This window comes from Lynx rufus, unplaced genomic scaffold, assembly GCF_022079265.1.
Source record: "Lynx rufus isolate CCGP_SWC_20201006 ecotype Redwood Valley unplaced genomic scaffold, mLynRuf1.p SCAF_13, whole genome shotgun sequence".
In the NCBI taxonomy this organism is placed as follows: domain Eukaryota; kingdom Metazoa; phylum Chordata; class Mammalia; order Carnivora; family Felidae; genus Lynx; species Lynx rufus.
Genome location: NW_025814827.1, coordinates 31,406,655 through 31,422,360, shown reverse-complemented (window position 1 = coordinate 31,422,360; position 15,706 = coordinate 31,406,655). Strand labels below are relative to the sequence as shown.

Sequence of the window (15,706 nt, the reverse complement as noted above, 5' to 3'; positions counted from 1 at the left end):
GCACACTTCCGGGACGCGGCGCGCCTATCCCGTACCCTTTCCCTTCTACTCTTCCCGCAGTTGTCCTGCCACTTGGGATTCAGGACGAACAGCCTGTCCCAGGGGCCTGGGCGCTTGCACAGAACGCAGCATTCGCCTCCGTGGTCCTCTGGAGGGGCGCTGCAGGAGGGGGTGACGGATATAAGGACTCGAGATCCGCCGCGGGAATGATCCACGAACTACTCTTGGCTCTGAGCGGATACCCAGGGTCCATTTTCACGTGGAACAAGCGGAGTGGCCTCCAGGTACGGTCGGACTCAGAGCGCGGGAACTCGCGAGCGCATAATGGGCGTACCCAAGCCCGTGCCCGGGGGAGGAGTTTGCGAGGGCGGGGGGTGGGGCTTGCAGAGGCTGAGGCGATTCGGAGGCGTGTCCCTAGACTGGTCACGGGGGAAGTGCGGGAGGGGGCCTTTGCGCGCGGTACCGCATCTGGAGAGGGCTGGGCCCAGGCTGGCGGCTGGAAGGCTAGTGCCGGAGGGCCCCGCCTTCGGGACGGGGAGGGAGCTCGCGACCGGGCCTAAGGTTGAGGTGTCGGAGCGCGTGTTGCTGGGGAACTGGATGTAAGGCGAGTTTCACCCATTTTCACGCACCCATTTGCAGTGCTTTAAAGTGAGTTTTGAAAGCTCGTCCAAATACGTAGCGCCTAACATAGTAAGAGGTCAGCTACTTTTGTTGTCTGAAAAATGAATGAGAGTGTTTCCCTCATTACTCCTTTCGCTGGAAATTTCTGCAGTAGGAGAATTTGGAAGGGAGGCTTTCACGTAACCAGAAATGTTTAAGGAGGAAGGCCTAGGTACTGTATGCATTATCTCATTCAATCTGCAGGATCACCTATCTCCATTTCACAGATCAACTTCCTGTATCTGGTAGCTAGTAATTAGCGAGCTTGGTCTTGAACCTCAGGCCTGCTTGGCTATGGTGTCTGAACCTCTCTTTTCTGCTTTTTTTTTATTATCCAGTCCTCTCAATAACTTAGTAACTTAGGTATTGTTAGCCCTTATTTACAAAAAAGCAAACTGAAGCCCAGAGAACTTGTGGCGGCTAGTCCTGGTAATGGCAAGATTTGAGTCTAACTCTGTCATATCACAGTCATGCCTATTCCAAACCAAGCAACACATTCTGAACTATGGAGAACAAAGTGATAGTTACCAGAGGGAAGAGAAGTGGGGAGATGGGCTAAATAGGTGATGGGGATTATGGAGTGATCTTGTGATGAGCACTGGGTGTCCTTATATTGTACACCTGAAACTAGTATTACACTTTATGTTAACTAACTGGAATTTAAATAAAAACTTTAAAAAAAAAGTCATGCCTATTCCTATAAGAATTGCCAGTATAGGCTGCAGAAGAGCAGAAAAATTACATTCCTCTATAAAACCTATAAATCAGATTCCTCTTGTTATTTATTTTCCCCTATAAAACTAACAATGGCAGGCATAAAGGAAGAAACTGTATAGGAAGTATTTGTGGGTGCTTGACTGAAGTAAAAAGATAAAGTATAGGAAGGATAGTTGCCTTCCTTTCTTTTTTATAAAAAAGTCTCAAGGGGCGCCTGGGTGGCGCAGTTGGTTGAGCGTCCAACTTCGGCCAGGTCACGATCTCGCGGTCCGTGAGTTCAAGCCCCGCGTCGGGCTCTGGGCGGATGGCTCGGAGCCTGGAGCCTGTTTCCGATTCTGTGTCTCCCTCTCTCTCTGCCCCTCCCCCGTTCATGCTCTGTCTCTCTCTGTCCCAAAAATAAATAAAAACGTTGAAAGAAAAAAAAAAAAAAAAAAAGTCTCAAGTCTCCCATTTTCCTTAGGGTCAGAGAGAGAGGGAGACACAAAATCTGAAGCAGGCTCCAGGCTCTGAGCTGTCAGCACAGAGCTCGATGCGGGGCTAAAACTCATGAACCGTAGGTAAGAGCCTGAGCTGAAGTCGGATGCTTAACAGATTGAGCCACCCAGGTGCCCCTGGATATTTTCCTTCTTAAGGTGTCAGCTTCAAAGTCACCCCAGAAAAATGTTCTCTGACCATCTCTTTAAGTATCCTCCCCTTATGCCATTATTCTCCATTACAACAACTTATTTCCCTTATAGGACTTATCACAGTTTATATTAGTTTTTACCTGTGTGTAGTCTTTCTCCCACATAGGTTGCCCATAGCAGCGAAGACTACAGTGGTTTTCTTCATCTATGTAGCCAGCACAGTTTCTGCCACTTGGTAGGTGTTCAGATATTTGTGGAAGAAAAGAAGACTACTAAAAACAGAAAATATTGATACATTCTGCAGTGTTTTCACATTTGAATAAAGGGGAAAATTGTCATGAATGCCTAATGTTGACAAAATTCATTTTATTGTAATACTGAATATGCGTACACCTTAACCTAAGTATAAGCTCAAATTTATTTGAGTGTAAGCTCAATTTATTGCTCTTAAAAAAAAAACCTGTAAAACCAAATATTTTTACAAAGTAAACAAAACTACCAAATGGATGCACTCAAAATGACGTTAATCTAATGCACGGTTTCTCAGCCTGGTTTCTTTGTCATTGTTGACATTTCGGGCTGGATAGTTCTTTGTTGGGGGTTGTGTCCTGCCTGTGCATTATAGGGTGTTAAGCAGCATTCATGGCCTCCACCCACTAGATGCCAGTAGTACCCCTTGAGTTGTAGCAATAAAAAATATCTGCAGATATTTACCAAATGGGGCAAAATTGCCTCTGAGAACCAGTGATCTAATGTGACATAGCTATTGTTGTGCTGAAACTAAATCCCCAACATTGAGTTTAATAATAGTATGACAGCTGCAGATGTGGCTGCATATTCTGTTTTGACTTCAGTAAGTCTAGTATGGAGAATGCCTGTTCATGTAAGTAGGTTGCACCAGATGGTACCAATAAATTCAAGGTATTGTTTGCTGTTTCAGAATAACTAGACCTTGAACTTTTGTAAAACTCTGCCACCAAAGCACTGCTTAGAATTCCAGTTTTGATGGGAGCATCACTTGATAACTGGGTAGATCTGTGTTAATAATAAAAAATTACTGGGGCACCTGGATGGATCAGTTGGTTAAGCGTCTGACTTCGACTCAGGTCATGATATCGCGGTCTGTGAGTTCACTGTGAGTTCCAGCTCCTCATCAGGCTCTCTGCTGACAACTCCGAGCCTGGAGCCTGCCTCAAGTTCTGTGTCTCCCTCTCTCTCTGCTCCTCCCCCACTCATGCTGTGTCTCTCTCTCTGTCTCAAAAATAAAAATAAACATAAAAATATTTTTTAAAAAGTAATAATAAAAAATTGCTTACGTGTATCAAGCACTTGCTATGTGCATGGCTTTACATGCATTAACATTTAACCTTCACAATTGTTATCTCCATGTTATGGGTATGAAAACTGAGGCACAGGCAGGTATTATAACTTGCCTAAGATTTCAAGCAAGTTAAGAGGCAACTCATGGTGGCTTTTTTTTTTTTTTTTTTTTTTCTAAAGGCACAGGCAAGGCTTTACTGGGGGCTATAGATCCAGCCTGAAGGGACACATAGCACTAACAGAGTAGTTAGGCTGGCCTCCCAAAGACATTGTAAATTTTTTTTAATCTTTTTTTTTTTTTTTTTTTTGAGAGAGAGACAGAGTGTGAGCAGGGGAGGAGCAGAGAGAGAGGAAGACACAGAATCTGAAATAAGCTCAGGACTCTGAGCTGTCAGCACAGAGCCTGATGTGGGGCTCGAACTCACAAACCTTGAGATCATGACCTGAACCCAAGTAGGGCACTTAGCTGACTGAGCCACCCAGGCACCCTCCAAAGACAGATTCTTAAGCATTTAAGTCATGTTACCTCATAAGTTATTAACTGGAAGATACGGTTAGCAGTGATATTAAAGTCTGTGTTAAGTGGATTCCTAAACAAATTATTGTGGATTCAGTAACAGAAAAATTCTTCTTTGCCTATTTATTACTGCTTTTATTGTTATGTACAGATGGCATCCACGGGCGCACCTGGCTGGCTCAGTTAGAAGAGCATGTTACCCTTGATCTCGGGGTTGTTACTTAGAGCCCCACGTGGGGTATAGAGATTACCTAAATAAATAAAACTTTAAAAAAAGATGGCATCCACAAAATACAGTACTCGCAATATAAATATGCAGTATGTTAAGTTCTTTGGGGATAGTAACTACTTCTGATTTTGTTCCCTGTTTAAACTAGATATGTTAACACTGTGCCTTGGATAAGTATGTGTTCATTAAAAGTTGGTCGAAGCTCCAGGGAAGATACCTAATGGCCAATAAACAAATGAAAAGATTATCAATATAGCTGATCATTAGGGAAATGAAAATCAAAAGCACAATGAGATACTACTTCTTACCCATTAGAATGACTTTTATCAAAAAAACAGAAAATAGCAAGTGTTGGTGAGGTTGTGGAGAAATTAGAACCCTTGTATATTACTGGTGGTAATGTAAAATGGTTCAGGCCTGTGGAAGACGATGTGGTAACTCCTCAAAAAAATTAAACACAGAGTTACCAGATGATCCAACAACAATTTCACTTCTAGGTATATACTCAGAAGAAGTTAAAGAAGGGACTTAAACAAATATTTGTATACCCATGTTTATAGTATTAGTATTCACAATAGCCAAGGTAAAAATACAAGGGTAAAAGCAACTCACATGTCCCTTGACAGATGATTTGGATAAACAAAATGTGGCACAAACATACAGTGCAATATTTTTCAGTCTTAAAAAGGAAGGAAATTCTCTTACATGCTACAACATGGATGAAACTTGGAGACACTATGCTAAGTGAAAAAGCCAGTAATAAAAAGACAGATATTCTATTTCCAATCTTTTAAAGTACTTAGATTGGTCAGAAGTATAGAAACAAGAAATAGAAGGGTGGTTGCAAGGGGTTGGGGAAGGGGGAGGAGTAATGGCTACAGAGTTTCAGTTTGGGAAAGTAAACTGGGGGTGGATGGTGGTGATAGATGCACAAGGTGTAAATAAATGCACTTAATGCCACAAAACTGTACACCTAAAGATGGCTAAAATGGTAAGTTTTATGGTATGGATATTTCACAGTTTGTGAAAAATTGGGGTTGAGGGGTGCCTGGGTGTCTCAGTTAAGCATCCAACTCTTGATTTCGTCTCAGATCATGATCTCACTATTCTTGACATTGAGCCTTGCGTCAGGCTCTATGCTGACAGTGCAGAGCCTGCTTGGGATTCTCTGTCTCCTCTCTCTGCTCCTGCCCCACTCACATTATCTCTCTCCTCTCAAAATAAAGAAGTAAACTTAAAAAAAATGGGTTGAATAAATTCATTCTCCTACAACTTTTTTTTCTATTTTTGAAATGCTGTGAAACTTTATATAGCATAGTAGGTTATATTATGGCCTTAAATTAAAAATACCCAGTGAAATGAAATACCAAATATAAGTGAAAATATGAACACTACCTTTATATGTCCAGTTATGAGGTGCTTTTATAGATTATAGCATGTTACATTAATTTTACATTTTAATTGAAATGAAAATAAAATTTAAAATTCTATAGAGAGGGATACCTGGGTGGCTCAGTCAGTTATGTGTCTGACTTCAGCTCAGGTCATGATCTCACACTTCATGAGTTCAAGCCCTGCATCAGGCTCTGTGCTGATAGCTCTCAGCCTGGAGCCTGCTTTGGATTCTGTCTCCCTCTCTTTCTCTGCCCCTTCCCTGCTCATCCTCTGCCTCTCCCTCTCAAAAATAAGTAAACATTAAAAAGAATTAAAAAAAATTTATAGAGAATTTGCAGATCTTAAGAATATGAGAAACCCCTGAAGTCTGCAGATCCCAATTTGAGCAGTATCACTGGAGACCATTGAAATCATGTCCAAAACTCCAAATCCTGATAGGCCATGCCTAGAAGATTGCATGAGAAACAGGTAATAGTAGCTGCTGGTGGGGAGGTTGACCTGAGCCCAAATCAAGAATTGGACACTTTAACCAACTGAGCCACCCAAGTGCCCCGACTGACTTATTTGTAATGTACAACATTTGATAGTGTTTGAATTCTTTACCGTGTGTTACTACCTATTTCAGTCATCAACTAATTAGGTCAGGATGGGGAACAACACCTTTGTAGCAGTTTGGAATTTACCAAGCTTAAATGGGCATCTTGAGAAGGGAAATAAAAAATAGTATTAAGTATTTGAAGCACCTCAAAGATATGCAGGCATCAATGTTTTTAGACTGTTCCTCTTCCTGCAGGTGTCACAGGACTTCCCATTTCTCCATCCCAGTGAAACCAGCGTCCTGAGTCGACTCTGCCGGCTGGGCACAGACTATATTCGCTTCACCGAGTTCATTGAACAGTACACGGGCCATGTGCAGCAGCAGGTAGGCTGCTGTTGTCAGGGAATGGACACCTCCAGAGCTATGTCAAGTTTTCAGTGAATCCAAACTTTGATGTGAAATAAGTCTCAAGATGTTATGAATGTCTCATCATTGGAATCATTCAAGTGAGGGCTAGGTAACTAGCTCAAACAAGGGAGAAAATATACACAGGGACCAATTTAGGCAGATGAGTATAAGAGGAAATATGCTTTGCCTGTGTTTTAGGAGACCTGAATTAAATCAGTTTGAGCTGGACCAGAGTTCCAGTTCCAGAGGTGAGATCATAAAGCATCATTTCAGATGTTTCCTCTTTTGCTTCTAACTACCTTAGTCGCACGGAGGCGATCAACTAAAATCTTTGTGTTTCATTTTTGTCATTTGTAAATAAAAGAGTTAAATCAGAGAAGGTGCTTGGCACATAGCAAGCACTTAATATATATTACCCATTAATTGGTGGGTTAATTGTAATTAATGGTGTAGAGGTCAAGGATTTGTGTCCTGCTCTATCACTGACTGGCCATAGTCTGCCTGGCGGTAACCTAATGCTCAGAAACTAGAGCTCAGTTACTTACCTATCAAATAGGGATAATAGTGCCTATCTCATAGTGTCAGAAAAAATAAATAAGGTAATTCATGCAAAGTGTTAGCACTCATATTTTTTTAAAGAGAGATTTTAAAGTTCCCTTTTGTTTTTAACTGTCTGTAATTCTGTCCGTGGTAAGTAAAAAGATTGCTGAATTGTGTGACTCATTCAGTGACGACTATTTCCCACTTAAAACCATGATTCTGGTTGAGGAGGAAGGCAGGGACTTCTAGAAAGGAAAAGGAAAGGTTTCTGAAATAAGGTCAGTACCCTCTGTTATATAAGTTGGTTGTCCGGCCTTTGGTGGCCATCTGTAGGGCACAGGAGTTGGAGAATAAAGCCTTGTATTTTCATCTCTGGGACAGGGATTCTGATTCTCTCAAACTGGTTTTTGCAAACATAAGCTAAATGTGAGGTGAAAATCTAATCAATGCTATAAAATTAATATTAAAGAGGGCACATGAATTATCAGAGTTGGAACCTATACACACACACACGCACACGCATATTATGAAAAGGCCTCATTTTAATTTTTTGTATATAACATTTAATAGAAAAAAAAATCTGCCCTGTATTCGTGTGACTATATGGATTTTATATAATATGTGAATTCTTACTTTCCTGAATTCTAAAGATAGCTGTAGTGCCTCTTTTTTGGAACAGTAAAAAGCGTACTTAATTTCTCTTTCATTTAGTGATAAATGAAGACATTCAGTTCTCTGGAATGCCATAAGATCAAAATAAAATTGGCTACTTGTAAGCCAATCTGTTCCATTTCATCCCATGCCCATGCTGGTCTTATTATAGCTGTGAACCTCTATCTTCAGGAACTGCTAGTATCCTTTGTGGCATCCCCTGACTACACTGTGCCTTTTAACCCCTGAGTCCAAGCTTCCTACCCCATTTGTTGTGGAATTCTGCTGTTGTGTCTACTGTCACCAGAGCCTGATCACCCAAATCAGTATGCAGCCAGAGAGGCCAATCATCGTGGTCTCTAGTCCACTCCCTCTGCAGTTGCCCCGGTAAAACTACAAGAGGCTCTTAGAAAAAATTGCAGGTTTCCTGAAAGACAAGCCATATTTGTAAATTGGCTCTTAGTGAGAGTCTTATCACTCCCCATGTTGACTATCAGATTCATGCTCCTGATGAATTACCAGGCCAGGCAGGAGAAGGGATTTTAGAAGGAGGATTGAGGTGATTTTATTTATTCACTAAATATTTACCTTGTGTTCAAAGAACTGTGCTAGGAGCTGAAATACAAAGATGAATAAAGTGTGGGTCCTGCCTTCATGAAGTTCTTGGTCATGAGAGGAGGGCGTATAAACAAAAGAACAATTCAAGCACTACATAGAGATGTTATGAAATCAACAAAGAGGGAGCGATTCGTTTCCTAGGGAGAGTTAGGAAGGGCTTTGAGAGAAGAGATGCTTGAGTTGGGTCCTGTAGGAAGAGTAGGCATTTGTCACAAAGATGAGTACAAGGTTATAAGTGGAACACATCCACATTCGTGGGGGTGAGAAATAGAAGCAAGGCACATTTGGTGAGCTGTGGGTAGTTTGGAAATGAGAATGTGAAGTTGGAAGCAGTAAAAGATAAATTTAGAGACAGAGTTAAGGGCCTGAATGTAGAAATCATTGTATGCCACGTAGGGGAGTGGAGATGTTATTCTGGGGCAATGGGAAGCCACCAAAGGGATTTCAGCTGGAAGTGATAAGGTTAGTTGTAGAAAACCTTCACTGACAATATGAGGTTCTTTTTTTTTTTTTTTTAACATTTATTTTTTGAGAGACAGAGACATAGCATGAGTTGGAGAGGGGCAGAGAAAGAGGGAGTCACGGAATCCAAAGCAGGTTCCAGGCTCTGAGCTGTCAGCACAGAGCCTGATGCGGGGCTCAAACCCACAAACTGTGATATCATGACCTGAGCCGAAGTTGGACATTTAACCAACTGAGCTACCCAGGTGCCCCAATATGAGGTTCTACCTGGTTGTTTGTTACATGTAGGATGCTTGGGAAATTAAAATGTTATCACATCTTAAAAGGTCAGAACTCAAAATCGGCCTCTCTAGTCAGGCTTTCCTCTCACCGAAGCACTGCTTTGATGTGGAATTATTTAAGCAAAAACAATAATACTATTAAGGGATAATGTCTTCCTCAGGTTTTAGAGTCTGAGCTGTGAGGTTTAATTCTCTTTGTTTGATTTCAGGATCACCATCCATCTCAGCAGGGCCAAGGTGGGTTACATGGAATCTACCTAAGGGCCTTCTGCACAGGACTGGATTCAGTTTTGCAGCCTTATCGCCAAGCACTGCTTGATTTGGAACAAGAGGTGAGAGAGGAGATATGGGAACAATGTCTCTGGGACAGCAGATTAGGGCACATTCCTGAATTTGAAATACCCTTGGATGTGGTCAGATAGCTAAGAGAGAGCTGTTTTCTTCGTGGCTAGGGGGTAGAGTGTACTCTGTGATTGCCCAAGCCGTGATCAAAGTGGTGTGCAGATCATGGCAAAGGTATCAGAGCCCCTGTTTTTTTCTCACCTGAAAAATCAGAATAATCCATAAACTATCAATTCTCCATAGCCTAAAATTAACACTGAGCCTATTCTCAGATTCCCATCTAGTTTTCAGAGATCAAATAGATTTGAGATGTCTCAATTGGAGCCTTAATCACAGTGTTTTTTGTTGCAGTTCCTGGCTGACCCCCATCTGTCCATATCACATGTCAATTACTCCTTGGATCAGGTATGCTGTCCAAATAACAAAATGCCGGGGCGCCTGGGTGGCTTGGTCGGTTAAGCGTCCGACTCCAGCTCAGGTCATGATCTCACGGTCTGTGAGCTCGAGCCCCACGTCGGGCTCTGTGCTGACAGCTCAGAGCCTGGAGCCTGTTTCAGATTCTGTGTCTCCCTCTCTCTCTGCCCCTCCCCTGTTCATGCTCTGTCTCTCTCTGTCTCAAAAATAAATAAATGTTAAAAAAAAAAAAACAAATAACAAAATGCCTTGAAATCTGTTGATATTGTTAGAATACTCTAACTTACAGGGTTCATGGCTGGCTCATTCAGTGGAACATGTGACTCTTGATCTTGGGGTTGTGAGTGTGAGCCCCATATTGGGCAGAGGGATTATTTAACCATAAAAAAATCTTAAACAAAAAATGAGGAATTAAAAAAATAATCTAACTTGGGGCTCCTGGGTAGCTCAGTCAGTTAAACATTCGGCTCTTGGTTTTGGTTCAGGTCATGATCTCACGGTTTGTGAGTTTGAGCCCTGTATCAGGCTCTGTGCTGACAATGCAGAGCCTGTTTGGGATTCTTTCTCTCTCTCTCTCTCTCTCTCTCTCTCTCTGCCCCTCCCCTGCTCTCTGTCTCTCTCTCAAAAACAGATAAATAAAAACTTAAAAAAAAATCTAACTTAAGACATTAAGACATTCCTTCTGGATTCAGAGCTACGCATTTTATATCTTGTATGCTTTCCTAGATCAGAGCTGTTTGGAAAGCTCCAAATTTGGTTAAAATCTAATATCTGATATTAACACTCTATGTTGACTTCAATACTAACAATTATGTTAGCCTCAGAAATAGAAACTGCTTCTATCTGCCATTCTCCCTTTGTAGCCAACCCCCATATCAGCTTGCCCTCAGATACTGAATCTTGGCTGTTCTGTGCTATTGCCATCTTTATGTGATGTGGGACTATTTAGAAACAAAAGCATTTCCTGAGCCAGTTCTCATTAATTATTCTCCTAATTATTCTCCACTTTGCAGTTCCAGCTCCTTTTCCCCTCTGTCATGGTTGTGGTAGAACAAATTAAAAGTCAAAAGGTAAGAACTTTCCTTTTTTATCTTTGCTGTGGGAAGTGCCAGGGATATAGTCATAATTAATTTCACCTTACATTCTTTTTTGAGGACCATAATCTTTAGTAGTTTTTATTTATTTATTGTTTTTTTTTAATAATGTCTGCTTGGGTATCTTGCTAAATGCAAAAAATAAGCTGTCTCTCTGCCCTTAAGCACCTCCTGATCCAGAGGGTGGGGGTGATGTTAATAGATGTACCCTGGTAAGAGGATTCTGTCTGGTAAGAGAAAAATGCTAGGGGTGATATTTGAAAGTGAGAGCATTTTGCATTAAGGATTTGGGATTGTTGGATATGGATCTTAAGAAGCAGAAAGTTAATCTTCAGAAAGAATAATACATTTAGGTTAGGGTGCTAATTCTTTTCTAAGAATTAGATCATTGGGTAAAACCCAGATGTTTCTTTTATTAAATACACCTATTACCACAAGTTTTTATTACATGCACTGAAAAGTCAGGGTCCCCAATACCAGAAGAATGTCTTTTCTGAGTGGAGTTAATAATTGAGGGATAAATGCTTTGAGATTTCACATTAGAAGAAGAATCTGCAAGTCCATAATTGGATGAGAAAAGACAAATGGATTAAATATGTTTAACCCTGTTTTATTTTTAAAATGTTGTAATTGTGCCTTAGCTTATTAGGAGTCTTCACCTTGATAAATGTAACTAGCTAACTACTTAATTTACCAGGTTGCCTCTTCATTTTTTTGCTTGATAAGTGTAGAAGTTTTCACTGTGCTGTGTTCATTAGGAGCCAGCAAAGCCAGTGAGGGAGGTGCTGTTTGGCCCTTCAAAGCTGATTAGCCTCATCAATTAATATTCAGCTTTTATTGTGCACTTACTGTACACCAGGCACTATGCTAAGTGTTTCACGTACTTCATCACATTCAGTTTTCTAAGGGGTCAGGTAGGTTAGGGAATGTGCTTAGGGTCACATGGATGGTAGGAAATAGTAGAGCTGGGATCTAAACCCGGCTCTGACTCGAAAGACTATGCTCTTAACCACTCCACTAAACTGTCCCCCCACCCCCCACCCCCGCCCCCTGGGTTGGAGAGGACCTTCTAGGTACATGGAGGTAGTGTAAGGGTTGCATGCTTAGCTGCACATCTCAGTTGACTTTCAGATTCCACTGACCACAGGAAGGAGAGTATAAACTGAGTAGGGGGGTTGGAGATGGGCAAACCTTCCTTCTTGCCAGGGTGGTGGTAGAGAAGCCAGTGTGTTCTGCCTCTACAGAGTTCAAACATGAGGTGGTCAAGAACATGGGCCGGGGTGAGAACTGGGATGATAGCAAACAGACACAAAGGGATTCTTTTAGAGTGATGGAAATGTTATAAAACTAGATTACGGCGATGGTTGTACACACTGTAAAATTTACTAAAAGTTGTTGAACGGTACACTTAATTCTGGGTGTATTTTATGGTATATAAATTATACCTCAATAAAGGAGTTTTAAAAAGAGAGACAGAAGGACATAGAAAGAAGCAGCAGAGTTTTTTGAAAACTGTATACCTTAGAGCGTGAGTTAGGCCTTAATCTGAAATAAAGAGCTTTCTTCTTAGCTTGGAATTTTAACTCTGAATGATTCTGGTTTCTCTAGTGCAGTACTTTTCAAACTTCATTTTACATTAGAATCACCTGGAATAGATGGTTAAAACCACGTGGCTGGGCCCTACCACAGGGATTCTGATTCAGTAAGCCTGGAGTTGGTCCCAAGAATTTCCATTTCTTACAAACTCCCAGGTGCTGCTGCTGCTGCTGCTGGGGGCATATGGATGGGGTGGGGAAGAGTAAGTAGAGTGGAGGTCCATATTTTATAGAATAACTGTTGTGATACTGTGATCTATAATAAATATAGGGTGGCCCCTGGGTGGCTCAGTGGTTAAGTGTCAGACTCTTGATTTCCACTCAGGTCATGGTCTCACAGTCGTGAGACTCTCCCTCTGCCCCTTCCCTGCTAGTGCTCTTTCTCAAAAAAAAAAAAAAAAAAAAAAAAAAAAAAATATATATATATATATATATATATATATATTTCATCTTCATCCCCTTTCTGGCACATAGCTTCTAAAACCTTTCGCATTTCCTAAGTGATAAGAATGATAAAGGTGTCTTGGTATTCATAATTAGCCACACCTGAGTCTATGGTAATTAAGTGACTTTTGGAAAGCACCTAAGGATTGGCTGGTTGCCAGGGGAAACAAGCATTTGATTGGAGGATTGGGACCTTCATACCCCTGACCTCTGCGGAGAGGAAAGGGGCTGGAGGTTGAGTTCAGTCACTAGCAGTCAGTGATTTAATCAATTGTGCCCATGAAGTGAAGCCTCCATAAAAATCTGAAAGGGCTGGTTTCAGAGAACTTGTAGGTCGCTGAACCAGAACACTTCTGGCTACAATGCTGGGCCCACGCTCTACAGGGACAGAAGCTCCTTTGTTTGGAACCTCACACTATGCATCTCTTCGTCTGGCTGTTGATTCATCTTTAGTATGCTTTTTAATAAACAGGTAATCTAGTGAGTAAACATTTTCTGAGTTCTGTGGGCCGCTCTAGCAAGCTAATGGAATCCAAGGAAAGGGTTGTGGGAACCTCTGATTTATCAGCCAGTCAGCCCTGGGCTTGAGATTGGTGTTAGAAGTGGAGGGAAGGTCTTGTGGGACTGACCCCTTCACCTGTGGAATTTGATGATGTTCTGGTAGTGTCAGAATTTAGTTGAATTGTAGGACACCCAGCCGGTGTTAAAGAATTGCTTTGTGGTGTTGGGAAAATCGCCCCTGCACACGTTGGAATTAGAGTCAAAATTAGAATTCTCTGTAGCTCTTTAGCCTCATTATCTGCTGGATTGTGCTCTCTGGATTGAATACCGAATATGAGTTTGTCCTATGCAAGCTGTTAAAATGGAATCCAGTTTGACAAGGTTGTATTTTGCACAGATTCATGGTTGTCAGATCCTGGAAACGGTATACAAACACAGCTGCGGAGGTTTGCCCCCTGTTCGAAGTGCACTAGAAAAGTAAGTCATGGCTTAATTGGGGGCAGGAGTGGGTGATCAAGTGATTTGACTTTGCACTTGTTTCATTTTCAGGTCATCTTAGATTTCCCTCTGGGAAAAGTTAAGACCAGGATAGAAAAGACCCATGTATGATGGCTCAGAAACTGCAAAAAGAATGTTAGGAAGTGTTGAGGATCAAAGCTAGGATCTAGTCACCTAGATGACCTTGAAGCAGTGCTCTTTAATTTGGGGATATCATTATCCTTGGAGAATTTCCATTACATGTGTCAGATAATGTAGCTATACCTAAACTGTGTGTGTTTTGAGTAGCTGGCATTTTGTATCAAGATCCTTAAAAATGTTTATAATCCCATTATACCATTCTTAGGAATTTTATCCTAACACCTATTCAAAAGAAGAAAATAACCATATGCAGAAACATTCACTGGAATGTTGTCTGTTTTATCAGGACATTAGGAAACTACCAGCAGCAGAAGAAAGCTAAATAAAGGTATATTCACTTGATGGTCTATAAAGGTAAAATTAAAATTAAAAATACTATAAATATAAACACTGTCAAAATCTGCAAAAGGAAACTTCCCAGAACATGCTTCAGGGACTTAATTCTCTATTATTGGGCCTTTTTTTTTTCCTAATAAAAGAATTGTATTTTGATTGTAGAAAATACAGACCTGTAAAGAGAAGAAATAGATTTTCTAATCTTTGAGATACCCAATATAACTTTCACTGTATATTCTCTACGGTTTCTCTATACATATACATAGTTTTATGCATGGAATATAAAATCTTACATAGATCCTGTGATTAAGTGCATGTTTGTTACATATTTGCAGGACCAAATTTTATAGACCAACTACTTGAATGTACTAAATGTAAATTTTGATTTTTTAACTATTTTTTTTAATGTTTATTTATTCTTGAGAGACAGAGACAAGCATGAGCGGGGGAGTGGCAGAGAGAGAAGGAGACACAGAATGCAAGGCAGGCTTCAGGCTCTGAGCTGTCAGCACAGAGCCCGATGCGGGGCTCAAACTCAGGAACTGTGAGATCATGACCTGAGCCAAAGTAGGAAGCTTAACTGACTGAGCCACCCAGGCACCCCCCTCCACCTGATTTGATTTTTTAACGATAGATTCCATTCAGTTAGCTTATTGTAAAAAGCAGACTCAAGCTCTTCTCATTTCTCCCCAAGTTATTTTGAAATTTTTCAGATCTACAAACATTTGAAAGAACAGTATAGTAAACAGTGTATATCCTTCAGTTTCACCAGTTGTTAACATTTGGCCGCATTTGATTTCTTTTTCTTTTTCCCCTCTGTATGGACTGTGAAATATATATATGTAAACATATATAAACATACACACATGCACACCATGTGTGCTAAATCATTTGAGAGTAATCACAGATACAATGCTTAACTTGTAAATACTTCAGCTCGTATCTCTTTAGAAAACAGGCTTATATAACTTCAATTGGTTTATATAACCTCAATACCATATTATAGCCAAAAAAGTTAATGTTAATTCAACAATATATTATCCAAAAATAAATCTGAATTTCTCCAGTTGTCCCCCAAAAGTCTTTTACCCTTGTTCTTTTTTGCACTCCCGGATGGAGTCTGCCTTTTCCTGTGGCTTTTTGCAGCCACCTCTTTTTAGTCCCCTTTAATTTGGAACAGTGCCCTTCCTTGCCTTTTTAATCTTTTGATGACATTGACATTTTAAGAGTCCTAAACAGTCCATTTTAGAGGCACATTTTCAGGGTGCCTGGGTGGCTCATTCAGTTAAGCGTCCAACTTCAGCTCAGGTCATGATCTCACAGCTCATGAGTTCAAGCCCTGCATCGGGCCCTCTGCTGATGGTGCAGAGTCTGCTTTG

General features: G+C 40.9%; 1 protein-coding gene across 8 annotated transcripts in view; it reads left to right on the top strand.

Annotated features, from left to right (window-relative positions):
* The first annotated feature begins 92 nt into the window (after positions 1–92).
* TUBGCP4 (tubulin gamma complex associated protein 4) overlaps positions 93–15,706 on the top strand; it is a 35,802-nt gene continuing 20,188 nt past the window's right edge. For 7 of the 8 annotated variants that reach the window (XR_006961297.1, XR_006961296.1, XR_006961295.1 and 4 more), the window contains exons 1-6: positions 93–284; positions 6,258–6,386; positions 9,172–9,294; positions 9,656–9,709; positions 10,732–10,788; positions 13,750–13,829. Coding sequence is in view for 2 of the 8 variants with exons in the window: in XM_047075206.1 (XP_046931162.1) it covers positions 207–284; positions 6,258–6,386; positions 9,172–9,294; positions 9,656–9,709; positions 10,732–10,788; positions 13,750–13,829 (521 nt within the window). In the remaining 6 variants the exon portion in view is untranslated. Of the gene's footprint in view, positions 285–6,257; positions 6,387–9,171; positions 9,295–9,655; positions 9,710–10,731; positions 10,789–13,238; positions 13,324–13,749; positions 13,830–15,706 lie in introns of those variants that run through there. The other variant, XR_006961298.1, reaches the window with a different exon arrangement.